Source organism: Macaca thibetana, chromosome 8 (genome assembly GCF_024542745.1).
Source record: "Macaca thibetana thibetana isolate TM-01 chromosome 8, ASM2454274v1, whole genome shotgun sequence".
Classification (NCBI taxonomy): Eukaryota; Metazoa; Chordata; class Mammalia; order Primates; family Cercopithecidae; genus Macaca; species Macaca thibetana.
In genome coordinates, this window is record NC_065585.1 from 120,452,969 (window position 1) to 120,480,931 (window position 27,963).

A 27,963-nucleotide genomic window follows, 5' to 3' on the forward strand; every position below is an offset into this window, starting at 1 on the left:
AAAGCATCTCTTCAGGAAACTAGAGCTTTCCTCGTTTACCTTTTCTTCTAGAAGGGGAGGCAGCCTGGAAGAGACAGTCCAGTACTTGAACCATGCCTCAACTAACTCTGCGATCCAATATGGTGTAGCTTACCAAAGATCCTAGAACTTTGTCAACACACTTGAAGTAATTTTTATGAAATACTGTGTGTGATAAGGAAACTGGGGAAATTTGTGTAAGACTCTTGGCAGCATAGAGTTATACGATTGTGTATTAAGGGTCGTTTTCGTCCAAGTGCTCATGCCTGTAATCCCACCACTTTGGGAGGCTGAGGCTGGTGGATCACTTGAGTTTAGGAGTTTGAGACCAGCCTGGTCAACACAGTGAAACTCCGTCTCAATTTAAAAAGAAAAAAAAGTAGTTTTAGGATGTCATTCTTTCCAGTTCTTCATCATGCGACAAGTCCTTTTTTTTTTTTTTTTTTCTTGAGACGGAGTCTCGCTCTGTCGCCCAGGCTGGAGTGCAGTGGCGCAATCTCGGCTCACTGCAAGCTCCGCCTCCCGGGTTCACGCCATTCTCCTGCCTCAGCCTCCCGAGTAGCTGGGACTACAGGCGCCCGCCCCTGCGCCCGGCTAATTTTTTCTATTTTTAGTAGAGACGGGGTTTCACCATGGTCTCGATCTCCTGACCTTGTGATCCGCCCACCTCGGCCTCCCAAAGTGCTGGGATTACAGGCGTGAGCCAGACAAGTCCTTTTTTAAATTTCTTATATTGCAAGCTCCATCTCTACTGCTATGTGCATTTAATGACATCTAACTATAGATGCTGCACAGCCACAATGGTTTATCTTACAGTTTTTTCACTTTAGAATGGTTTTATCTATCTAGTTATTAGCTGTATTTTCAGTTTAGGATATTTTTGAGTTAATGATGAGATTATCAAGACATAGCCCTATGCTAAGTCATGAGCATATGGACTTATGAGGGTTCGACTTAGAGTTTTGAGCGTTAAGATGGGATTATTGGGGCTTACCCCCACCTTAATTAGAGAAACATTTGTATTGCTTATTACTGTATGATGTACATCTTTCTATTTTCCGATTTTTGTGTAATGATGTAAGCATGGATGAACTTTAGAAAATGCACTTTTTAGGTTATTTACATAGGTTGCCTGGATACAAATCAGCAGTGAAAAATCACTGGAAATATAACTAGTGATGGAGGGAGAAATCCTCCCTCCGTGGGAGGCACTGACTGTGTTCCAGTTCTCCCTCCTACGCCCTGAGACTGGACGAGGGTTTGATGACTGGCAACTTCTCAGGGGGCCAGCCTGTCTTACTTGATTTTAGAGGTATATAGCCGTATTTATTTATAAATAAATATTTATTTATATTTATTTATAAATCGATGTTGACATATGCCCAGGATTTTGAAGAGCATGGTATTTTTGGGAAGCCATGTGTCTGGTTTGTCCTGCTGGGACCGTCATGGGACTGCATCTTCCTACGTGTCCACAGCAGATGAGGACAGTGAGAATTAAGTTAGATCTGAGACTGTGAAGAGCTTCTCTTTCAAGCACCATTACCGTTGAATATTAGTGAATCTTGGGCCTCCTTTGGACTCAGGGCAGAGCAGGTGTTTATCTGCCCCGGGATCTGCCATGGCATCAGGAGGGAGGAGTGGATGGTGCTTGGGAATGGTGTGAAATGTTTGCTGACTCAGGAGTGGATGGGCCCCTCTCCCTGGTGGTCTGTGACCCTGAGTCCCTGGGCTGCATTTTAGGGTACAGATTCCCTATTTGAGTCGCTTGGTTTCTCTGTAAGCATCTGACTCATCTCAGAAATATCAGTTCTTAAACACTACGACAACGAAACCTAAAATGGGTGACACATTTGTCCTTGTGTCACGTTCCATTATTTTATTTAAGAACCTCAGTAATCATTGTAGCCTCTTTCCAGCAAACCCTTTTCCACAGCAGTCCAGTCGTGGTAGGATAAATTACAGATGTAGTCATTCTAGCAGTTTCAGTCTTTTCCATCTCAAGGCATTATGTGTTTTGTTCCGGGACTGGTTTGGTGGGGACAAAGTTAGAATTGCCTGAAGATCGCACATGCAGAGTGTTGTGTCTGTGGAGTATTAGGAGGGGATGGCCTTTCTGGTCTGCGCACTTCCATCCTCTCCCACTTCCATCTGGCGTCCCACGCGTTGTCCCCTGCACTTCTGGAAGGCACAGGGTGCTGCTGCCTCCTGGTCTTTGCCTTTGCTGGGCCTTCGGTGCAGGAGACTTGTCCCTTCTTCAGAGGCCTTCCTTGAAGATGTATCTGGCCTATCAGCCTCATCAGTGTTTAAGCTTATTCCTTTAAAGTAAGCTTCCTGAGAACGTGAAATTGTTGGCGTTTTTTGGTGTTGGTTGGTTTGTTTAGGTTTTGCTTTACACTCAGGCCAAATAACATATAACACCTGGTTATGTATGAAATGCTCCTATGTTTATGATCAAAATAAATGTGAAACCTCATATAAAAAGAGGTGTGGTGTTCGTTTATTTCCATCCTCCCCTCCTGTGACAGCTCTGAGTGACAGGAGGCCAGGGTTTCGTTCCTGCTGGGACTCCTTACTTGTCCCCTCTCTGCCTTTGGTGTGTCAGGGGAGGTTCCTGCCTATGACTCCCTGGATTTTAAAGGGCCAGGTTCTTGGGCACTGGAATTCACATGCACCTCCTCCCTGTTTCTCTCCTGTCTGCTCCTCCCCCTGGGGAGAGGGACAGCAGCCCTTACCTGTATCCCCATCAGTGGACCCAGGTTGCTCAGCCCTGCAGGCACCTGGGAGACCCATTTCCCACTCCCCTTGCCCTGGAGGACTCTCTCTCTCACTCTCGCTCTCTCTCTCTCTCTCTGTCTCTCTGTCTCTTTCTCGCCCACAGCTCCCAGGAGGCCCAGGTGTGCCCCCATGCTGTCTTCCTTCCCCCGAGGGTAGGTGGGACTCCTCCAGGCTACCCCCTGCTTCCCTCCTGCACTGCCCAGGCCCTCTCAGCTAGAACATCTTTCTCAGGCGAGGTGATGCCTGAGCTCTGAGCCCACAGCTCCACTGCCTCCTGGCTCTGCCCTTCCTCCATGGGACTGCATCTTTTACATCTATAAAGGATGTGGGTGGTGAAATTTCGGTCAGGTTAGAAAACAGAAAGGGGCAATTGTGGCCCAGCTTTTGCCCCTTGGTGGCTGGGAGCTACTGTTTCCATCCTCCACATTCTTCCAGCCCCGTCCTCCTCTCTGGACCAACCCTGCTTTTCCTCCTCCTCCATTCTCCCTCTTCTTCCCTTTATCCCACCCAGCAGTAAATAAATGTCACAGGGGAGAGATCAGTATCTGGCCCAGTGGTGCAGAGGTAAAGATTTTACCAAGACAGTTGTAGGTAAAGAAAAGCAGATTTATGACCAGGCACGGTGGCTCACACCTGCAATCCAAGCACTTTGGGAGGGCAAGTTGGGAGGGCAACTCCTCCCAAGGTCAGGAGTTGAGGACCAGCCTGGCCAACATGGTGAAACCCTGTCTCTACCAAAAGACATAAAAATTAGCCAGGAGTGGTGGCGCATGCCTGTAATCCCAGCTACTTAGGAGGCTGAGACAGAATTGCTTGAACCCAGAAGGGGAGGTTGCAGTGATCTGAGATCACACCATTGCACTCCAGCCTGGGTGATGCGAGCAAAACTCCATTTAAAAAAAAAAAAGTAAGAAAAAAAAAAGCAGATTTATTAGAGAAAGTAGGAAAATGTGTAGCAAGGATGCAATGGGCAAGCCAGCAGAAGAGGAGCTGACTGCAAAGTGACAAAGGCTTGTTGGAGATTTTATAGGCTAGTGTTTATGACGACTGTTGAAGAGGGCTTTGTGCAGTACTGATAAGCCAAGGTTGCAGTGAGCCAGCTTGCAGGTGTCTGATGATAGCTGAGTGTGGGAAGATTTCGAGTTATTTGCACAGGAGGGTTTTGTGTCCTGGACCACAAAGAAAGGCAGACTTACACAAACTGTGAAAATCGGAGACAGATTTCAGTCAATTTAGAAAGTTTATTTTGTCAAGGTTGAGGATGCATGCCCTTGACATAGCCCCAGGAGGTTTTGAGGACATGTGCCCCAGGTGGTCAGAGCACAGTTTGGTGTTTTGTTTTTGTTTGTTTTGTTTTTTTTGTTTTGTTTTGTTTTGTTTTTTTGAGACGGAGTCTTGCTCTGTGGCCCAAACTGGAGTGCAGTGGCCAGATCTCAGCTCACTGCAAGCTCCGCCTTTTGGGTTCACGCCATTCTCCTGCCTCAACCTCCCGAGTAGCTGGGACTACAGGCATACACCACCTTGCCCGGCTAGTTTTTTGTATTTTTTAGTAGAGACGGGGTTTCACCGGGTTAGCCAGGATGGTCTTGATCTCCTGACCTCGTGATCCGCCTGTCTCGGCCTCCCAAAGTGCTGGGATTACAGGCTTGAGCCACCAGGCCCGGTGTTTTGTTTTGTTTTTTGAGACAGAGTCTTGCTCTGTCACCAGGCTGGAATGCAGTTGCATGATCTCAACTTACTGCAACCTCCACCTCCTGGGTTCAAGCTTCTGCCTCAGCCTCCTGAGTAGCTGGGATTATAGGCGCCAGCCACTATGCCTGGCTAATTTTTGTACTTTTAGTAGAGATGTGGTTTGCCACATTGGCCAGGCTGGTCTCAAACTCCTGACCTCGGGTGATTCGCCCACCTTGGCCTCCCACAGTGCTGGGATTGCAGGCGTGAGCTACCACACCCAGCTGGTTTTATACGTTTTAGGGAGACTTGAGACATCAATCAACATATGTAAGATGAACATTGGTTCAGTCCAGAATAGATGGGTTAACTGGAAGCAAAGGCAGGACAACTCCAAGCGGGGAGGGGACTTCCAGGTCATAGGTAGATAAGAGACAAATGGTTACATTCTTCTGAGTTTCTGATTAGCCTCCTCAAAGGAGGCAATCAGATGTGCATTTATCTCGGTGAGCAGAGGGTGACTTTGAATAGAAGGAAAGGCAAGTTTGCCCTAAGAAGTTTTCAGTTTGACTTTTCCCTTTAGCTAAGAGATTTGGGGGCCACAAGATTTCTTTTCGTTTCATACTTACCTGCTTTCTCTTTTTGCTTTCCCCTGCTCCCACCAGCCTGGCTCCCTTTCCCTAATTAGGACTCCACAAGAAGGCTCTGTGTCCTCTGGCCTTTCATTACAAGAGACTCCTATTCTCTAGGCCAGTGCCCCTTTCCCTGACCTTTGACTCCAATCTGGTCCACTCCCAACACACACCAGGAGCACCCATGGAATGCCCCTCTGAAGGTGAGGATAGGAGTCTACGGTCTCAAGATGGACATAGAGCCAAAAGTTTGTGTTTGAAAATAAATCTTGGACAACTTTTCTGACCAAGTTCATAAGGTAGCTTCCTGAAAGAAACAGAATTACTGTGTTAAGAGGCATTTTTTCCTGCACACACACACACCCATGTGCACACCACATACACATGCACGGTTTTGGTTCCAACAGCACTTCATTAGTCTTGAGCTGATGTGCTTGTTCTTTCGTTTTTGTTTTCTCAAACTAGGAAGAAATTAATTAACTTAAACATGCATTTATTTATTTTTGGACTTAAATTTCACATGTTTATTAGCTGTTTGATTCTCTTTTCAAACTGACCGTTTACAACTTTTATCCTGCCTATTGAGATACACGTCCCTGCCCATGCACCTTCTCAAGTGCAGATAATAGGTTTCTACTTTCTTGTTTGCCATTTTATTTGGTCAAATATTTTCAGGTGCAGAATTTTTAATGTTAAGAAACTTAAGCTATTGATATATTTATTTTGTCATTCATTATAATCTTATGAAAGTCCCCTCCTGGACAAAAGGCAATGTAAAATTCTTCAGTAATTTTTTTTTTTTTGAGACAGTTTCACTCTGTCACCCAGGCTGGAGCACAGGGCTCACTGCAGCCTTGACCTCCTGGGCTCAAGCTTCCTGCTTCTGTCAAGGGTTTATCTTTCTATTTTATTCTTTGTAGTCATCATGAATGGGATTGTCTTATAGTTATGCCATTTCTCATCAGACCAATAGAATCCTAAATCTTCTTCTCCCGCCCTTTTCTCCTTCCCCTACTGTATCCGACCTTGTCCCCTAACACCACCTTACACCGATCTGTCTTTCCCTTCCTCTTTCACCTTCCCTCCTGGCTGTAGTTCAGGGCCTACGTCAGCTAGAGGGCCTCCTGAAGGACTGCGGAGTCCTGCATGACAGGCACTGGCCCAGGGACTCCTGCGCACTCCAGCTGAGGCTAACCTGAATTTGATGAGCAATTTGATCGCCCTATTTCAAAAATTTAGTGTACTAGGCCGGGCACGGTGGCTCACACCTGTAATCCTAGCACTTTGGGAGGCAGAGGTAGGCGGATCACCTGAGGTTGGGAATTTGAGACCAGCCTGACCAACATGGAGAAACCCTGTCTCTACTAAAAATACAAAATTAGCCGGGCGTGATAGCGCATGCCTGTAATCCCAGCTACTCAGGAGGCTGAGGTAGGAGCATCACTTAAATTCCAGAGGAGGAGATTGCGGTGAGCTGAGAACGCGCCATTGCACTCTAGCCTGGCCAACAAAAGCAAAACTCTCAAAAACAAAACAAAACAAAACAAAACAAAAGAATGTAGGCCAGGCGCAGTGGCTCATGCCTGTTATCCCAGCACTTTGGGAGGCCAAGGCAGGCGGATCACGAGGTCAGGAGATCAAGACCATCCTGGCTAACACAGTGAAACCCATCTCTACTAAAAATATGAAAACAAAATTAGCCAGGCGTGGTGGCGGGCGCCTGTAGTCCCAGCTACTAGGGAGGCTGAGGCAGGAGAATGGCGTGAACCCGGGAGGTGGATCTTACCATGAGCTGAGATTGCACCACTGTACTCCAGCCTGGGCGACAGAGCGAGACTGTGTCTCAAAAAAAAAAAAAAAAAAAGAAGAAGAATTTAGTGTACTAAAGAATGTAAAATGTTTCATTAATACTTTATTGTACATTAATTACATGTTGAAATGAGAAAATGTTGGCTATATTACATTGAATAAAATGTCATGAACATTAATATCATGTATTTCTTTTTACTTTTTTCATGAAGATATTAGAAAATATAAATTTGTGGCCTGGTGCAGTAGCTCATGCCTGTAATCCCAGCACTTTGGGAGGCCAAGGCAGGCGGATCACAAGGTCAAGAGATCAAGATCATCCTGGCCAACATGGTGAAACCCCGTCTCTACAAAAAATACAAAAATTAGCTGGGCATGGTGGTGTATGCCTGTAGTCCCAGCTACTCAGGAGGCTGAGGCAGGAGAATCACTTGAACCTTGGAGGCGGAGGTTGCAGTGAGCTGAGATCGCGCCACTGCACTCTAGCACTCTAGCCTGGTGATGGAGTGAGACTTCGTCTAAAAAAAAACCAAAAAAACAAAAAACGGAAAATATAAGTTTGTATTCCAGACTCAACTTATATATCATTGGGTAGTGTATGTAGAACATTTCACACACATCTCATTTAATCCTCCTTGTAGTCCCTGAGCTGGTGATGTTTGCTCCATTCTACAAGCTAAATCATCCCTCAGAATCTGTTTGCCGCCACCTAGCTCTACCATAGCGCCCGTGAGTGAAGCTAAGTTACGTTTAAAACCAAGTTTGTGTCATCAGCAAGATAATTCTACAGGAGGCTCTCCACTTTTCCTCTCTTCGTGGAAGCACCAAATAAACATCTACGCATGAATCAGTTTTATCTGAGAGAAAACCAGAAACTAGTGGAGAGACTCCTAAACATGGGGAACTGAGAAAACATCCACAATGAAATGGGCAGAAGCTGGGACACATTCACACACAAACAGCACCTCGTGCGCACTGCAGTGCGATCAGGAGAAAACTCCCCACTCCCAGCTTCTCCCCTGAGGAGTCAAGTGCTTAGGCCACCCATATAGTACCCCAACTTTTACAGTTCCCCTGGAGGGTTTAGCTTTTATATTACCTAGATGTGGGAGCGGCAGACACCTTTCCTGCTCGCTCTTCAAACTGCAACCTGGGCTGGGCACCCACCAGAAGGACAACTGGAAATGTGGCAGGTACACCAGGCTGTGGCCCTGCAGTGATGTGGCTCCTCTGTTCCTCCATGGCCCCTCCCCATGGTGCTCCATCCTAGTCTTCAGAAGCTTCTGCCCCCAAGCTCAGGGAGCCGGTACAGAGGTGCAGGTAGGAGCAGGTGCAGCCTCTGCTGGGTGGAGGACATATGCCCTGGGGATCCAATCCAGAGTGACTGACACCAGCCCTGAGGATGTGGTTTGTCCTCCCACACAACCTCACACAGTCCACTGCCAACACAGTCCACTGCAGTTTATACAGGGCCTCTGCAGACTTTTATCTCTTTCTTATTTTACAGGAAGGAGCTGGGCCACACCAGAGTCACAGAGCTGAAGAGGAGCACGGCCAACCCTGGCCGTCTTCAGCCTCCAGTCTCTGGGCTCTTTGACAGCCTGAGTGTCTAAGCTTCTGAGCCTTCAGAATTTCTCAGTTCCTACTTTGATAGAGAGAGGGGCGGGGTGGAAGGACCTGGCACAGAGATTGGACCAGTCCAGCATTGACAGAGCCAGGACCTGGGGTCAGGAACCAAGCTCAGCTCCAGGCTCATTTAAGGTCATCCTGACAGCTCGAGGACAGAGACCTTATCTCCATTCACAGGCGTGGCAGGTGGCAGGGACTGGACCCAGCTGACCACGGTTTCCCAAGTGCACAGCTGGGAATTCAGTCTTCCCTGCCACTCTCCCCTGCTGTCTCATCTGAGGTCTGCAGATCATTTACATTCAGTGTCAGAAAACTCCTGGACCCTGGAAAATCCTCTAATAACGTTGAGAAATCAAAAACACAACAGTGAGATGTACCATTGTTTACTTCTTAGACTAGGAAAGAATGAAAGTTCAGAGTAACAAGGGTGTAGGACTCTTGGTGTGAGAATAAACTTGTTATAATTTTCTTTCAGAGCACAATTTGTCAAAATCTAAACAAAATTTAAAAATAATTAACTCATTGACTCCAAATTGTGCTTTTAAGTAGTGCACATGGCTATCTGCATATATGATACCTATAAGATGATTGCTGTTAGAATTTTCAAAAACAAATGCAACTATCCACAGAAGGCAACAGTAGAATGAGCCATAGTTCCACTATGAAAGAAAACACAATGCTTTTGTTTAAAAGCATGAGACAAATGAATGTATTGACCAAAACATTTAATATTTTTTATATATATATATATATATATATATATTTTTTTTTTTTTTTTTTTTTGGCAGAGTCTCTCTCTGTTGCCCAGACTGGAGTGCAGTGGCGCGATCTCAGCTCAGTGCAAACTCCACCTCCCAGGTTCACATCATTCTCCTGCCTCAGCCTCCCCAGTAGCTGGGACTACAGGCACCCACCACCACGCTTGGCTAATTTTTTGTATTTTTCAGTAGAGACGGGGTTTCACCATGTTAGCCAGGATGGTCTCAATCTCCTAACCTCATGATCCGTCCACCTCAGCCTCCCAAAGTGCTGGGATGACAGGCGTGAGCCACTGCACCTGGCCTAGCTTCAGAGTTTTAAAAAAATAATTATGCCTGTAAATACATCTTTCTGCCAGTGTTTCCAAGGCATCCTGCAGGGTGTGGACCAAGGAGCCCCACCTGGTTTTGCTGATGCATCTCACCAGCATCCATACAAGGCATCCCTTGGGCTCGCTGCATCAGCTCTGGCCACGAGGATCTCACTGTCCACGAGGCTCGGCTGCCTCATGAGCGGTTTCCAGGAGTTAAAGGGCAGGATCTATCCAAAGTTGTAGAAGCAAAGCCTCTGAGCTGGGTGGAGAAAGCCACCGAGACAGCCAGGTGAACTGGGACTCAGTTCAGAAAGGACAGAAGATCCCACATGAGGCCCAGAACCCAAGGGGGGAACCTGGAGAGTCCCCTGTGCTGGCAAACCTACCTCTGTAGCACCCATCCGCTCCACCCGCTTCCCATCCACAGAGAGCGTGCCCACACTGCCTGGCCTCCCTGGCACCCAAGGTGCTGCAGAGAGTCAAGGTCATCAGAGAATCAGCCCTCACACAGGGCTGAGAACCCACCTGGTGAGGTTGGATGGACAGTACAGAGGCAGAAAGTAAAGTGGGTGAGAGCCCGAGGGAGGGAGAGACAGTGGCTGCAGCGGGCGTTCAGAGGAGGGAAGAGGTTGCCTGGGCTGCGCTTGTCATGGGAGCAGGTCCCAGGGTGGCCACTTCCGCATCTGCAGAAAGCACAGGGCCTGGGGCAGGGGATCTCTGTTTATACCCAGCTTAGCCTCATTCCCTGAGGCTGGGGCAGAGGTAGGTGGGGGCAAACAGATCCTGAGCAATAAGTGAACCCCAAGAGAGAAGAACCCCACCCAGATCTCGGGAATGTGAGGATGTGAACCCAAAATATGAGACAGGTCTCAATCAAGTTAGAAAGTTTATTCTGTGGCCAGGCGCAGTGGCTCCTGCCTATAATCCCTGCAATTTGGAAGGCCAAGGCCGGTGGATCACTTGAGGTCAGGGGTTTGAGACCAGCCTGGCCAACTTGGCAAAACCTTGTCTCTACTAAAAATACAAAAATTAGTTGGGTGTGGTGGCGCACGCCTGTAGTCCCAGCTACTCAGGAGGCTGAGGCACAAGAATCTCTTGAATCTGGGAAGCAGGGGTTACAGTGAGTGGAGATCTCGCCACTGCATTCCAAGCTGGGTGACAAAGTGACACCCTGTCTCAAAAATAAATGTATAAATAAATAAATAATTTGTAAAAAGTTTATTTTGCCAAGGTTGAGGACACACCCATGACACAGGCTCATGAGGTCCTGAGGACATATGCCCAAAATGGTTGGAGTCAGCTTTCTGTTATATATTTAGGCAGAGATGGGACATTAATCAATATGCGTAAGAGGTACATTGGTTCTGTCCAGAAGGGCGGGACAACCGGAAGTGGAGGCTTCCAGGTCATAGGTAGATAAGAGACAAAAACTTGCATTCTTTTGGATCTTTGATCAGCCTTTCACTGAGTACACAGCTTATATGTAAAAGGGTAGAGGGAGAGGAATAGTCACTCATGCCTTATCTGGCTCAGTGAATCTGCATTTTTCAGAAACAACAGGGCGGAGGAAGCAGTCAGATATGCCTTTGTCTCAGGTGGGCAGAGGGATGACTTTCTGTCCCACACCTGTGAAGATCAGCTATCAATCTAGCTGATCTTGTAGCTGATCAATGTACATTGCCAAAGTGAAATTCAGCAGAACTGTTTTAGGGTAAGGATCTTGAGGCCTACAAAGAATTCTCTCATGGGCAAATTGTGAGGGAGGTATATAGCTTTTTAATCTTCATAACTATCTTATTTAAGAATAAAATGGGAGGCAGGTTTACCTGACACAGTTCACAGCTTGACTTCTCCCTTTGGCTTAGTGATTTTATGGTCCCAAGATTTATTTAGTTTTTTTCACAAGGGATTCAATAAAATGTGTGTGCATCGCACTGCACACCGCCTTCCTTAGAGAGAGAGAGGGCCAAGAATACGAGGTTATGTTTTGTACAGCCTCATTTAAAGAACATGAAAAGAAACAAGTGACATTCACTGATATTCATTCATCTTTTTCATCTGAGATCCTTCAGCTTTTAGGTGTCTATAAAAGACAATGGGCCGGGCGCGGTGGCTCACTCCTGTAATCTCAGCACTTTGGGAGGCCAAGGCAGGTGGATCACGAGGTCAGGAGATTGAGACCATTCTGGCCAACATAGTGAAACCCCATCTCTACTAAAAATACAAAGATTAGCCGGGCATGGTGGCATGTGCCTGTAATCCCAGCTACTAGGGAGACTGAGGCAGGACAATCGGTTGAACTAGGGAGTTGGAGGTTGCAATGAGCCGAGATCGAGTGCCACTGCACTCCAGCCTGATGACAGAGCGAGACTGCCAAAAAAAAAAAAAAAAAATGGAGAACCCCCTTGATCAGAGTCCGGAATTGTGGATTCCAACAGTGATTCTGAGAAGCCACCAGCTGTGGGACCTGGTGCATGTCACCTCCCCTCTTTGGTCTCCATGAAAATGATGATAAACCTCTTATCTTGAAGAGCTTACAGATTCTCTGCCCCTCTTTGGTCACTGAGATGTAAGTTCATGCAGTAAACTATTCACTTAACAAGCAAACAAACAAAAAACAGGGTCTTACTCTGTCACCCTGGCTGGAATGTAGTGCCGCAATCTCAGCTCACTGCAACCTCAGTCTGCTGGACTCAAGCAATCTTCCCACCTCAGCCCCTTGAGTAGCTCGGACTAGGTGCACACCACCACGCCTGGCTAATTTTTGTATTTTTAGTAGAGACGGGGTTTCATCATGTTGCCCAGGCTGGTCTGGAACTCCTGGACTCAAATGATTTGCCCACCTCTGCCTCCCAAAGTGCTGGGATTACAGGCATGAGCCACCGGTCCCTAGCCTCAGCTGTTCATTTCTTGAGTGTTTCATTTCCTCTATGATAACTATATACTCACATGTAACCATTATGCAATCAAGACAGAGAATTTCCACCATTCCCAGAAAGTCCCTTTCTGCCCCATTTAGGCAATTTTCACCACCCCAACAAGACACAGCTACCTCCTCCCTGGCTTTTAGGAGACTAATGACTTCCATATATATGAGGGTACTTTGGAAAATCTAACGTAAAAGCTCATTCAGAGAATGTGAATATGTTCAAAAATAATGTACCGTATCAATGGTATCAATAAGTAAGCATCATGTAGTCTCAATGGAGGCTGAAAAGCTGTTTAGCAGAATTATTCACCTATTCTTGTTCTTAGAACAGAATAGGAGGACAATTCACAATGGTAAGGATTTTTGCAGAAAAACAGGAGCCGGCCGGGTGCAGTGGCTCACACCTGTAATCCCAGCACTTTGGGAAGCCCAGGTGGGCAGATCACCTGAGGTCAGGAGTTCGAGACCAGCTTGACCAGCATGGCAAAACCCTGGCTCTACTAAAAATACGAAAATTATCCGGGCATGATGGCACACACCTGTAATTCCAGCTACTCAGGTGGCTGAGGAAGAAGAATTGCTCGAGCCTAGGCGGCAGAGGTTGCAGTGAGCCAAGATCATGCAACTCCACTCCAGCCTAGGTAACAGAGTGAGAAAAAAAAAAAGGAATAATTTGTCTGAAGAAAATCACAAGACTTAATTGAGTTATAAGAAAATACTTTAATTGAAGCATGTTCTATGATAAGAAAAGTACTGAAGAGATCTTAATTCTATCTTTTTTAAGTGTTTATTTTTAAGTATATAAATAGTTCTTGTCTCACTAGGTTGGTCTCGAACTCCTGGCCCCAGTGATCCTCCCTCTGGGGCTTCCCAAAGTGCTGTGATTACAGCATGAGCCACTTAACCCAGCCTCTTATGATCAGTTTTTTGGTAAGGAAACTGCTCCTCATTGGTACAGTTTTACAAATGGCCCTTGTTCTCGTTAATCTGAATTGAAGATGACATATGTTGTCCCTCTAGAGGCAGGTGGCACCACAGTAGTTAGAAGTTTCATGAGGGGATTCTGTAGGCGTGCCCAAGAAGTCCATGATGGACAACATGGATGGCATGTCTATTCTCTTGTGCCTTCTGAATGGCACAATCCATCTGCCCTTCCTTCACGCACTTGTGCAGTAAACATCTACCAACACCTGCTTTGAGCCAGGCACTGCTCAAGGTTCTCGTGGCATATAAGGTGATAAAACAAGATGGGGCACCTCCCACATGGAGGTGACAGTGTCCTACATAATATGTGTAGCCTGGGTTACATCATCCGGGCAAGCTTTTTGGTGAATTATCAAGTAGACAAGAAAAGCAGAATTGGGAATCAGACAAGAGAGGTTCCAGGTGCAGCTGCATTGGTTAAAGGCAGGGACCTTTTCTGAACATATTGAATTGTCTTTCTGGGTCTCAGCTTTCCTCATCTGCAATAATGGGCTGCTAATACCTCCTCACAGAACTACTGTATTAATTAAATAAGGCAATGTATATAAAGCAGTTAATTCACCGTCTGCAAATATTAGGAGCCCAACAAAAGCTGGATCCCTTATGTCTGTGATATAGATATTTTTAGTTAGACAGAGTCTCACTCTGTTGCTTAGGCTGGAGTGGAGTGGCACGACCTTGGCTCACTGCAACCTCCACCTCCCAGGCTCAAGCAATTCTACCGCCTCAGCCAGCCGAGTAGCTGGGATTACAGACATGTGCCATCATGCCCGCATAATTTTTGTATTTTTGGTAGAGCCAGGGTTTCGCCATGTTGGCCAAGCTGGTCTTGAACTCCTGGCCTCAAATGATCTCTGCCTTCGTGCTTTAGGCATTAGCAGTGTGCACATTCCTAAGGAACACACCCACAGCACTGCGGGGGGTTCTGGGCTCTGTCCATTGACAGTTCCCTTTGAATGTGAGGATGGAGCTGTCTTCTATACACAGATGTCTGACAGCAAGTCCTCAGGCTGTGGTCATCTATGTCAGGTCACAGATCAGGAAGGTGCAATACCAAAGCCAACTCTGGACTTTCTAAAGCCCTCAATTCCTTTGTGGCATTACCATTATCATCATTTCCATGTACAAGATTGAGGATGAAAAGGATTTCCACTAGATTCAAGTCAGGTGTGGCTGACAGGGAAGACCCTAGGTAGATCTCTTTTTTTTTTTTTTTTCGCTCCGTCGCCCAGGCTGGAGGCTGGAGTGCAGTGGTGTGATCTTGGCTCACTGCAAGCTCCGCCTCCCGGGTTCACGCCATTCTCCTGCCTCAACCTCCCAAGTAGTTAGGACTACAGGTGGCGGCCACCACGCCTGGCTAATTTTCTGAATTTTTAGTAGAGATGGGGTTTCACCGTGTTAGCCAGGATGGTCTTGATCTCCTGACCTCGTGATCTGCCCACCTCAGCCTCCCAAAGTGCAAAGATTACAGGTGTGAGCCACCGTGCCTGGTCGGCCCTAGGTAGATCTCTTTAGCCCTCCTTTGGGCCACCAAGTTACCTGGAAACAGGTAGATTCAAAGTTAGTCAGGAAATGATCAAAGACAGAAGGAGAAAAGTTAGGGAATATTGGAAATAAGTGCCAGGGTCTACCCACCCTCACTTTTTGCATGGCTACCATTCAAACAGCCTAAAAGTGAACCAGAGGAAGGAAGGGAATAGTCACAAATCAGAAGACAATGATTCTGGTTGATTCTAGGAAGAGCTCAGCTAGCCCCTACCTCTCCTCTGCTTCACCACCAGCACCCAGCCCACATTCACCAAGACCTCAACAGTAAGAAATCACACGGCCATTTGGGACGGTCAAATAGTCCCAGGAAAAGAAAAAATTGATTGGGCTAAACTCATTTCTCCATCAGATCAAGATCTACAAACCATGATTGAGCAAACTCTTTGTGTTAGACAATGTATATAAGACACAAAGTGGAAAACAAACAGATGCCTGATGTTTAAAAAAAGGAAAACAAGTAGCTTATTACTTCAACAGAATTTATGCAGTCAGCGAAAAGAAAATTACAATAAAAAGTAAGGAATGTTTGTGTCAAGTGAGGAGTAAAGAGAATAGCTGCCGTATTTCTGAGGAAGGAGAAACCTTTTGGATGAAATGGAAGAGGGAATGTAGGCTAAGGTAATTGTAATAAGGAAAGTGAAGACAAAAGGGGTTGGTCACTTTAGAGTGAGACCTGAGTCCTAAGGAATTTGACAACAAGCAGATGTCCATAGAATGAGCTGTAAACAACAGCTGGACTAGCTTGATTGTCTGTTGGGGAGAAAGTCTTCAAGTAAAAGAAAAGTAAAGCATCTGGTCAGAGAGACTGGAAGACCGTGTCATATGGGAGAGGTCAAACCATGAAGGGTCCTAAATGTCAGTCCAGGAAGTGCAGGCTTTACTGCATCATCACATAAGCACTCATAATATGTTAGAAAGGGGTAACGCACTTCGGAGTTTTACACTGTCCTTCCATTTGTTGCTATCTTGGATCAAGAAACCATTCTTGTAATTCTCCTGAAATTAGAGATGTAATCACTAGGCAAGCATTTGCTGCAGGGAGGGAGAGGTGATTGACACATTTGTGGGGTTTCCACCTGTGTTTTTAATTATTTTATTTCTTGAGCAAGATGAGAAAACATTAAAGTACCTTGTATGATGGTCCATACCTTGTGGTACATCTAAAAAATTTACACTTGAACAAGAAAAATAGAAAACAAGAAAAGGAGAAAGAGAAGGAGGGGGAAGAAAAGGAGAGGAGAGGAGGGGAGAAAGGAAAGAAAATGATAAAGGGAAAAGGAAAGCAGAAAGGGAAGGAAAGGGAAAAGGAAATGGAAAGCAGGGAGGAAGAAAGATGGACAGCCACCCTATTGTGTAGACAGTTCACAGGATATCTCAGAATCCACCTTTTATTCTGATAGGGATCTGGACCTATGTGATTACTGCCTCAATGGACCTCTTGGTGCTCCTGCAATAAACCATGTGAAGGACAAGGCGAGGCTATGGGATGATGCCTGTGAGGTCTCCCCCGGGAATGTGGGCACAGCATTAGAAAAGACAGCTAGAACCTTTGACAGCCTAGTATTCCATTCCTGCCAGGGGCTGCTCCTGAACTCACTCTAAAACATGAAGCATGCCTGAAATATTTTATCATGTCCATTTTATCATAGGAAAACTGAGGAACAGGGAGGCCAGAATTCTGTCCCAGGTAGTAAAGAAGACAGCAGTGGTGCCCACCACTTCACTACCTGCATGTAAAATGCCCACCATATGGAATGTCATCAAATGTTTAAAATTTCCTTTAGTTTTATTGACAACCCCCAATATTCTGAGTTTGGACAATTAGTGGTCTTTTAGTGCATTTTCTGAATAGACTGCTGGAAGTGACATTTCGCCCACCCCAGTCCTGAAGGTGACCAACATGCAAAGTCATCTTTGCCCTTTTCTTTGACTTCTCTGATTTGGGTTTTGCCATCTCTCAACATGAGCCTGTTGCTCAGTTTTCCTCCTTATCCTCCAGCCCTACAGGCTTGCCTCACTCTCTCCCTGCAGAATCACTGTAAAGGTCTGCCATCGGACAGCTCTTCCCCTCCTTCAGTGTTGAACCCATGCCTGCCTGTCCAGCACACAGGATGCCAGACCCACCCATTTAGTGTGACACTGGTTGAGGCTCACTGCCCAGCACCCACAATCCTGCTCATGAACCAGGCTCATCTGCTAGTAGATTTTCCCTTTCAATGGAGAAGGGTTTCATAATAAAAGTTCTTTCATCGCTCTTTTTAGTTTGCATCCTCAAATCTGAAATATACCATAACAGACTCTTGAGAGAGCCTTTTTAGGCCAAGCACGGTGGCTCATGCCTGTAATCCCAGCACTTTGGGAGGCCGAGGTGGGTGGATGACCTGAGCTCAGGAGTTTGAGACCAACCTGGCCAACATAGTGAAACCCAGTCTCTACTAAAAATACAAAAATTAGCTAGGACTTGGGGGCACGTCCCTGCAATCCCAGCTACCTGGGAGGCTGAGGCAGGAGAATCACTTGAACCCAGGAGGGGGAGTTTGCAGTGAGCCGAGACTGAGCCACTGCACTCCAGCCTGGGTGACAGAGTGAGAGTGAGACCGCATCTCAAAAAAAAAAAAAAATTGAGAGAACTTTTTAAACAAAATATTTGCACATACAGTGAATCATAAAATCCTCAATCTCCGTGAGATTCAAAGCCCAGCACTGCAGACCCCGTCAGTGGCAGATCCCACCTTTTCCTCCAAGGGTCGTCTGCTGTGTCCATTTCTGTCACTGAACTGGCTGCCTCTCATGGTCTTGCTCTGCATGAGGAGGATGGGGGAGCGGGTGGGACACGGGAAGCTTGGGACATGTGGGAATATCCCACAAATATCCAGGCCCAGTTGAGACATTGGCAGATGAAATGGAAAGCAGAGAAAGATACAGGGAGCTCCGAGGGGTGGGATGAACAGGACTGGTACTGATTTGGTCCTGACAGGCAAGAGACATGGGGCAGTCTCACCAGGGTTAATTGGTCATGTGTTTCTGAGCCTGGGGACCGTTGTCCCAACCTGAGTGGTCTCCCCAGATTATAGAATCCAGGCCCTGTTGCTATTCAGAGAATCGTGAAGATAAAATAGATCTTGAATTACTCATTTATAAAATAAAGTATTTCCACTGTGTAATCATAGCTTGGTCACATTCTTTTTTCTGGATTCCATTGTATTTAGGAGGGGTAAAGCTGTTTGCCCATCCGTAGAGATAACTTTGAGGAGTTCAAGACTTTAGGGCTGGAAGTAACCACAGATGTGGTGGACATAGCAAGAGAACTAGAAGGGAAACCTGGGCTGGGCACGATGGCTCATGCCTGTAATGCCAGCACTTTGGGAGGCCGAAGCGGGTGGATCACGAGGTCAGGAGATCGAGACCATCCTGGCTAACATGGTGAAACCCCATCTCTACTAAAAATACAAAAAATTAGCCGGGCATGCTGGTGGGCACCTGTAGTCCCAGCTACTTAGGAAGCTGAGGCAGGAGAATGACATGAACCCAGGAGGCGGAGTTTACAGTGAGTTGAGATCACGCCACTGCACTGCAGCCTGGGCGACAGAGCCAGACTCAGTCTCAAAAAAAAAAAAAAAATGGGGGAACCTGAAGATGTGACTAAATTGCTGTAATCTCATAATACAGTGTAGCACTGGCAAAAGGACAGATATAAATCACTAGAAAAGAATTGAGAGTCCAAAAGTAAACCCATACCTTTATGGTCAATTGTTTTTTGACAAGGATGCCAAGACCATTTCATGGGAAAAATCGTCTTTTCAACAAATGGCAACTGGATAGCTACATGCAAAAGAATAAAGCTGGACTCTTATCTGACACCGTATACAAAAATTAATTGAAAATGGATCAAGAGCTAAACTACAAAACTCTTAGGAGAAAACACGGGGATAAGGCTTCATGACCTTGGATTTGGCAAGAATCAATAAATACCTGTTGAATAGAAGAACCAGAAACTGCAGAAAACAGGAAGAACATGGAAAAGGAATGTTATTGATGAATTCTGAGATAATTTTTGTATATGGTGTATTATAAGGAAAAGGAATATTATTGATGAATTTTGAGATAATTTTTGTATATGGTGTATTGTAAAGAAAAGGGTGGTGTAAAGGATTGGAGATCAGTCTTAGAATATACCTGCTGGACACGATTCTCCCAAAGGGCTATGTTTCCACTGCTGTGAGGCAGGTGACTGATCATGAACTCTGATGGTTGTGGCTGAGCCAGGTATGACATGTGGCAGCAAAGCAGGGGTTGGCATGAGTGGCTTCCAGATCTCCTCCGTCACAAGATCAATTTCACATTCCATTCCCCAAGCCTCCAAAACTAGACAGAACTCACATCTTTCTCCCGGTTCTAAAACTCAACCATTTGTTTGTACTTATATTTGTCTCTTTGCCCCTACCCCCACCCAGCCCTTGGCAACTACCATCCTACTGTCTGTTTTTATGAATTTGACTACTCTAGGTACCTCATATAAATGGAACTATGCAGTATTTATTTTTTTCTTGTGGCTGGCATATTTCACCTAGCATAATGTCATCACGATCCATCCACTTGGTACCATGCATTGGAATCTCCTTTCTTTCCATTGTGTGTTATAGATAGCACATTTTGTTTATCTATTCATCTGTCGATGGACACTTGGGTTGTGTTCACATTTTGGCTATTGTGAATAATGCTCCTATGTACATGGCTGTCCTATGTACATGGGTGAGACCCTGCTTTAGATTTCTTTTGGATGTATATCCAGAAGTAAAATTGCTATGTTTTCTTCCAAGCGTTGCATAATTCTTATAGATCTTTTTTTTTTTTTTTTTGAGACGGAGTCTCTCTCTGTCGCCCAGGCTGGAGTGCAGTGGCGCGATCTGGGCTCACTGCAAGCTCCGCCTCCCGGGTTCACGCCATTCTCCTGCCTCAGCCTCCCTAGTAGCTGGGACTACAGGCGCCCGCCACCTCGCCCGGCTAGTTTTTTGTATTCTTTTTAGTAGAAATGGGGTTTCACCGTGTTAGCCAGGATGGTCTCGATCTCCCGACCTCGTGATCCACCCGTCTCGGCCTCCCAAAGTGCTGGAATTACAGGCTTGAGCCACCGTGCCTGGCCAATTCTTATAGATCTTACACTTAGGCCACATATGAAAAGCCAACAGCTACCATCCTACTCAATGGTGAAAGACTAAAGGTTTTTCCTCCAAGATCAGGAACAAGGAATGGAGGCCTCTTTTCAACAATTCTATAGTATCAGGATAATGCAGGGCCCACAGAAAGAGTCATGAAATGTTCCCTCCTCAATTTCTTGGAAGAGTTCGAGGAAAATTAGTGTTGGTTCTTTAAATGTTTGGTAGACGTCATCATTGAAACCAACTGGTCCTGGACTTTCCTTTGTTGGGAAGTTTTGGATTATGGATTCTATATCCTTGCTATAGTTCTGTTCAAAATCCTGATTTCTTCGTTATTCAGTCTTGGTAGGTAGTGTGTTTCTAGAATGTATCAGTTTTATCTATGTGATCTAGTTTGTTGACATAAAATTACTCGCAGTATTTTTTATAATCCTTTTGATTTTTTTTTTTTTTTTTTTTGAGATGGAGTTTTGCTCTTGTTGCCCACGCTGGAGTGCAATGGCACAATCTCGGCTCAGCCTCCCAGGTTCAAGCGATTCTCCTGCCTCAGCCTCCCAAGTAGTTGGGATTACAGGCACGCACCACCATGCCCTGCTAATTTTTTGTATTTTTAGTAGAGACAGGGTTTCATCATGGCCAGGCTGGTCTTGAACTCCTGACCTCAGGTGATCCACCCGCCTCAGCCTCCCAGAGTGCTGAGATTATGGGCGTGAGCCACCATGCCCGGCCAATCATTTTGATTTCTGCAAATTTGTTTGAAATGTCCTCTCTTTCATTTCTGATTGTAGTTTTCTCTCTTTCTTGGTATGTACATGTTAGGGATCTCTCCTGAGAGTCAACTTGAGACTTCTTTGATTTTCTCTATTTTTTTCTATCCTCTATTTCTGTTATCTCTGCTCCCATCTTTATTATTTACTCCCTTTGCTAGTTTTGGGCTTAGTTTGCTGTTCATTTTCTAGTTCGTTACGGTGTAAAGGTAGATTATTGATTTGAGAACTTTCTTTTTTTAATGTGAACATTTACAGCTATCACTTTCCATTTTAGCACTGCTTTCATGTCTCATAAGTTTTGGTACATGGTGTTTTCATTTGTCTTAAGATATTTTCTTAAACTTTTTTTATTTCTATAGGTTTTGGGACACGTGTGGTTTTTGGTTGCATGGACAAGTTCTTTAGCGGTGATTTCTGAGATTTTAGTGCACCTGTCATCTGTCTCAAGATATTTCCTTTCTTTTTTGGGGGTGATGATGGGGTGTCATTTTTGTCACCCAGGCTAAAGTGCAGTGGCACCATCACAGCTCACTGAAGCCTCAACTCACTGGGCTCAGGTGATTCTCCTACCTCAGCCTCCCAAGTAGCTGGGACTACAGACACACGCCACCACACCTGGCTAACTTTTTGTAGAGACGTTTTGCCATGTTGCCCAGGCTGGTCTCGAACTCGTGGCCTTAAGTGATCTGCTCGCGTAGGCCTCCCAAAGTACTGAAATTACAGGCGTGAGCCACGGCACCTTGCCTCTCAAGATATTTTCTAATATCCCTTTTGATTTTTTTTTTTTAACCCATTGGCTGTTTAAAAACGTGTTGTTTAATTTTTACATATTTGTGGATTTCTCAGTTTTCCTTCTGCTGTTGATATATCATTTCCTTTTATTGTGATTAGAAAGGATACTTTGTACTATTTCAATTTTAAAAAATTTATTAAGATTTGTTTTGTGGCATAACATGTAGTGTGCCCTAATGTTTCTCGTACCCTTGAGAAAAATGAGAAAAATGGGTATTCTGCTGTGGTTGGGCAGTGTTCACATATGCACAGACACATACACTTTTACTAACGAGGGTTATATGATGTATGAAATTTTTAAAAATCAGGATATTGAATTAAATATCAAATAATGAACTTCAAGGGTGTTTTTTGTTTTTTGTTTTTTATATGAAGTCAGGCTCTTGTCACCCAGGCTGGAGTGCAGGGGCATCATCTTGGCTCACTGCAAGCTCCACCTCCCGGTTTCAAGCGATTTTCCTGCCTCAGCCTCCCGAGTAGCTGAGACTACAGGCGCCTGCCTAATTCGTTGTATTTTTAGTAGAGACGGGGTTTCACCATGTTAGCCAGGCTGGCCTCGATCTCCTGACCTCGTGATCTGCCCACCTCGGCTTCCCAAAATGTTGGGATTACAGGCATGAGCCACCGCGCCTGGCCACAACTACAGGTTTTAAAGGGCACTTTACAAACTGTCCCCCAAAACAGCCTGTCAGTGTCCCACTGAATACTAAAGAGTCACAGAAAAAGATGAAAGAGCAGTGTAGTTATTCAGGGCGGGATTTCTGTGCAATAAATTACATCATAAAGACAAGTGAAAACCACTGGGGTCTGAGGATTAGTCTGAGATAGTAATGTACTGATGCTTACTGTCTGATACTGAGGGTTGTATTGTGGTTATGCAGGAGAATGTCTTTATTTATTGGAAATATCCAGTCAAGTATGTAGGGGTGATGTGTACTCTTTTTTTCTTTTTTTTGAGATGGAGTCTCGCTCTGTTGCCCAGGCTGGAATGCAGTGGCTCAATCTTGGCTCACTGCAGGCTCCGCCTCCCGGGTTCATACCATTCTCCCACCTCAGCCTCCCAAGTAGCTGGGACTACAGGTGCCCGCCACCACACCCAGCTGTTTTTGTATTTTTAGTAGAGACGGGGTTTCACTGTGTTAGCCAGGATGGTCTCTATCTCCTGACCTTGTGATCCGCCCACCTCGGCCTCCCAAAGTGCTGGGATTACGGGCGTCAGCCACCATGCCCGGCCGTTTGCTCTTCATTTTCTACTTCATTATGTAAAGGTAGATTGTTGATTTGAGCTATTTTTTAAAATGTATTTACAGCTGTCATTTTTCATTTTAGCACTGCTTTCATATATCCTGTAAGTTTTGGTATATTGTTTTCGTTTGTCTCAAGATACTTTCCTTTGAAACATTTTTTAAATTTCCGTAGGTTTGAGGGTACAACTGTTTTTTTTTGTTTTTTTTTGTTTTTGTTACATGGATAAGTTCTTTAGTGGCGATTTCTGAGATTTTAATGTGCCTGTCATCTGTCTGAAGATATTTTCTTTTTTGGGGGGGTGGGGCCTCCCAAGATCTGCCCACCTTGGCATCCCAAACTGCTGGGATTAAAGGCGTGAGCTACAGAGCTCAGCCTCTCAAGATATTTTCTAATTTCCTTTTTGATTTTTTTTTTATCCATTGGTTGTTTTAGATTTTTTAATTTTCACATATTTTCAGATTCTTCAGTTTTCCTTCTGCTATTGATTTATAATTTCTTTTATTGTGATTGGAAAAGATACTCCATATTATTTCAATTTTTAAAATTGTATTAAGGCTTGTTTTGTGGCCTAACATATCGTGTGTTCTGGAGAATGTTTCATGTACCCTTGAGAAAAATGGATATTCTCCTGTGATTGGGCGGTGTTCACATACACACAGACACACACACACTTTTACTAATGAAGGTTATATGATGTGTACATTTTTTAAAAAGCAGGATACTGAATCAAATATTAAATAATGAACTTCAATTTTTAAAAGGCACCTTACAACCTGAACCCCAAAACAGTCTGTCAATGTCCCATGAAATACTAGAGTCAGAAAAAGATGAAAGAGCAGTATAGTTATTCAGGACAGGATTTCTGTACAATAAATTACATCATAAAGACAAGTGAAAACCATTGGGGTCTGAGGATTAGCTGGTAGTAATGTACTGATGCTTACTGTCTGATATTAAGGGTTGTATTGTGGTTATGCGGGAGAATGTTCTTATTTGTTGGAAATACCCACTCAAGTGTTAAAGGGTGATGTGCATTCTGTGGGTGGCTTGCTCTCAGGTGGTTCAAAGCAAAGCGTATAGTATAATTTTTGCATCTTTTCTGTAACTGGGAGATTCTTTTAATTACAAAGTTCAATTAGAAAAGGAGGAGCAGGGAGGCCAGGTGCGGTGGCTCACACCTGTAATCCCAGCACTTTGGGAGGCCGAGGCGGGCGATCACCTGAGGTCAGGAGTTCAAGACTAGCCTGGCCAACATGGTGAAACCCCATCTCTACTAAAAATATGCTGGGCGTGGTGGCGGCACCTGTAATCCCAGCTACTCCAGAGGCTGAGGCAGGAGAATCGCTTAAATTCAGGAGGCGGAGGCTGCAAGGAGTTGAGGTCGTGCTACTACACTCCAGCCTGGACAACAAGAGCGAAACTCCGTCGGAAAGGCCAGGCCAGGCCAGGGAAGGGAGGGAAGGCCAGGCCAGGCCAGGGAAGGGAGGGAAGGCCAGGCCAGGCCAGGCCAGGCCAGGGGAGGGGAAGGCAGGCCAGGCCAGGCCAGGCCAGGCCAGAGGAGGGGAAGGCAGGCCAGGCCAGGCCAGGCCAGGGGAGGGAAGGCAGGCCAGGCCAGGCCAGGGGAGGGAGGGAAGGCCAGGCCAGGCCAGGGGAGGGCGGCCAGGCCAGGCCAGGTAGGGCAGGGAAGGGCAGGCCGGGCCAGGCCAGGGAACAACGGAAGGGCAGGCCGGGCCAGGCCAGGGAACAACGGAAGGGCAGGCCGGGCCAGGCCAGGGAACAACGGAAGGGCAGGCCGGGCCAGGCCAGGGAACAACGGAAGGGCAGGCCGGGCCAGGCCAGGGAACAACGGAAGGCAGGCCGGGCCAGGCCAGGGAACAACGGAAGGGCAGGCCGGGCCAGGCCAGGGAACAACGGAAGGCAGGCCGGGCCAGGCCAGGGGGAACAACGGAAGGGCAGGCCGGGCCAGGCCAGGGAACAACGGAAGGCAGGCCGGGCCAGGCGGCCAGGCCAGGGAACAACGGAAGGGCAGGCCGGGCCAGGCCAGGGAACAACGGAAGGGCAGGCCGGGCCAGGCCAGGGAACAACGGAAGGGCAGGCCGGGCCAGGCCAGGGAACAACGGAAGGGCAGGCCGGACCAGGCCAGGGAACAACGGAAGGGAGGCCGGGCCAGGCCAGGGAACAACGGAAGGGAGGCCGGGCCAGGCCAGGGAACAACGGAAGGCAGGCCGGGCCAGGCCAGGGAACAACGGAAGGGCAGGCCGGGCCAGGCCAGGGAACAACGGAAGGCAGGCCGGGCCAGGCCAGGGAACAACGGAAGGCAGGCCGGGCCAGGGGCCAGGCCAGGGAACAACGGAAGGCAGGCCGGGCCAGGCCAGGGAACAACGGAAGGCAGGCCGGCCAGGCCCAGGCCAGGGAACAACGGAAGGGCAGGCCGGGCCAGGCGGCCAGGCCAGGGAACAACGGAAGGGCAGGCCGGGCCAGGCCAGGGAACAACGGAAGGCAGGCCGGGCCAGGCGGCCAGGCCAGGGAACAACGGAAGGGCAGGCCGGGCCAGGCCAGGGAACAACGGAAGGGCAGGCCGGGCCAGGCCAGGGAACAACGGAAGGGCAGGCCGGGCCAGGCCAGGGAACAACGGAAGGGAGGCCGGGCCAGGCCAGGGAACAACGGAAGGGCAGGCCGGGCCAGGCCAGGGAACAACGGAAGGCAGGCCGGGCCAGGCCAGGGAACAACGGAAGGCAGGCCGGGCCAGGCCAGGGAAGGCCAGGGAAGGGAAGGGAAGGCCAGGGGAGGGGAGGGGAGCCCAGGGGAAGGGAGGGGAGGCCAGGGGAGGGGAGGGGAGGGGAGAGGAGGGGAGGGAAGGGAAGGGAAGGGGGAGAAGGAGCAGGAGAAGGTGGAGGACGAGAAGGACGAGGCTGTTAAATATAGCTTAGGCTGAGCTTAGTTTGACTGCTGCCAGGATTTAAAAGAGATCAAATGCAACCCCTTTCTACATAAAAGTCTCTCTAGTATTTGGCGACAGCTACATTAGTGTCTCTTCCTCAAACTGTTTCTCTTTTCTGCTCTCACAGTCCTATTTCCTTGTGTAGTACCTGGCTTGTATCTTGTGACCTGCTAGAGCCACCTGTTAGTTCTAGTAGTTCTCTGCAAATGAAAGTAGTCCCATTCCTTCCTTCCCAATTATTCTGTCTTTCTCTCCTGCCATACTGCATTGGCTAGGACCCTGAGTTCAATGCCAAATGGATGTGATCTACAGGAACATGCTTGGAATTGGTCCTAATCATGGAATGAACGTATTCAATATTCTACTATTTTAACAGATGTTAGCCATAGCTTTTATACATGCATTTAATCAGTTTTAAGGAAGTTCTCTTCTGTTTCTAAAGAGAATTATTAAATCATAAATGGAAGTCAAAGTTTGTCAAATGTTCTTTCTGCTTCCATTGATGTGTTTATATAGCTTTTCTCCTTCATGCTGTTAATATCATGAGTAACATTAATTTTCAGATCTTAATCTAACTGTATACCTGGAATAAACCCTACTTTCTTACAGTGTATTATCTTCTTGGAGAATTCAATTGGCTATTGTTGAATTAAGGATTTTTACATCTGTATCTATAATAGATATTGATCAGTATTTTTCTTTTTTTGTAACTTCTGTCAGATTCTGGTATCAGAATGATGTTTGCCTTTTAAAACAGTAAAGAAGTTTTTCCTCCTTCTTTATGTTCTGAAACAATTTGTCAACTGTTGGTGTTTCTTCCAAAAATATTTATAGAATTCAGTGAAATGACATGGGCCTAGTTTTCATCATGTGAGCATTTAAACAATGAATTTCGCCAGGGAGGGTGGCTCACGCCTGTAATCTCAGCAGTTTGGGAGGCCAAGATGGGCAGATCACCTGAGGTCAGGAGTTCAAGACCAGCCTCGCCAACATGGTGAAATCCCACCTCTACCAAAAATACAAAAAAATTAGCTGAGCATGGTGGTGGGTGCCTGTAATCCCAGCTTCTCAGGAAGCTGAGGCAGAAGAATCGCTTGAACCCAGGAGGCAAAGGTTCCAGTGAGCCAAGATTACACCACTGCACTCCCGCCTGCGTGACAGAGCAAGACTCCAACTCAAAAAATAACATAAATAAATAAACAAACAAACAATGAATTGCAATTCATAGACAACTTTAGGAATATTTAAATTATCTTTACTTCTTATGGCTATTTTGCTAAGTAGTGTTTTTTAAGAAATTTGTCTATTTAATCTAAGTTGTCAAATTGATCGGCATAGTTATTCGTAAGATCCCACTATTATCCTTTTAATGGCTGTAGAGCTTGTAATAATATCCCATCATTAATTCTTGATATTGGTATTTTGTGCTGTTGTTCTTTTTTTCTTTTAAAGTTTGGTTTATTACTTTTTTTTTTTCTGAGATGGAGTTTCACTCTTGTTGCCCAGGCTGGAGTGCAGTGGTGCAATCTTGGCTCACTGCAACCTCTGCCTCCTAGGTTCAAGCGATTCTCCTGCCTCAGCCTTTCAAGTATCTGGGATTACAGGCATGCACCAGCACGCCTGGCTAATTTTTTATTTTTAGTAGAGACAGGGTTTCTCCATGTTGGTCAGGCTGGTCTCAAACTCCAGACCTCAGGTGATCTGCCCGCCTCGGCCTCCCAAAGTGCTGGGATTACAGAGATGAGCCACCTCCCCCAACCAGTTTATTACTTTTATTAATTTTGTTGATCATTTAGGAGAACCAACTCTTGGCTTGTTGATTCCTTTTATTGTTTGAATTCTATTTCATTGATTTCAGTCTTATTATTTCCTTGTCATCTTGGTACTACCTTTGAGTTTAATTTATACTTACTTTACAGGTGAGTAATGCAGACCTCTGAGTCATTGATTTTGATGCCATTCTTCTTTTAATCCTTAAGAATT

The 27,963-nt window shown here is 46.1% G+C and overlaps 3 protein-coding genes across 3 annotated transcripts in view; 1 reads left to right on the forward strand and 2 right to left on the reverse strand.

The window, feature by feature from the left end:
* Positions 1-27,940, reverse strand: part of R3HCC1 (R3H domain and coiled-coil containing 1) — a 222,898-nt gene extending 194,958 nt beyond the window's left edge. Inside the window, exons 1-2 of the mRNA XM_050800334.1 lie at positions 27,898-27,940; positions 27,732-27,735 (exon numbers count right to left, since the gene is read on the reverse strand). Coding sequence (XP_050656291.1) covers positions 27,732-27,735; positions 27,898-27,940 — 47 coding nt within the window. The remainder of the gene's footprint in view (positions 1-27,731; positions 27,736-27,897) is intronic.
* Positions 1-27,963, reverse strand: part of LOC126961287 (60S ribosomal protein L34-like) — a 563,491-nt gene that overhangs the window by 94,243 nt on the left and 441,285 nt on the right. The window lies entirely within an intron of this gene.
* The window catches only part of PEBP4 (phosphatidylethanolamine binding protein 4), a 478,151-nt gene that overhangs the window by 19,991 nt on the left and 430,197 nt on the right, over positions 1-27,963 (forward strand). The window lies entirely within an intron of this gene.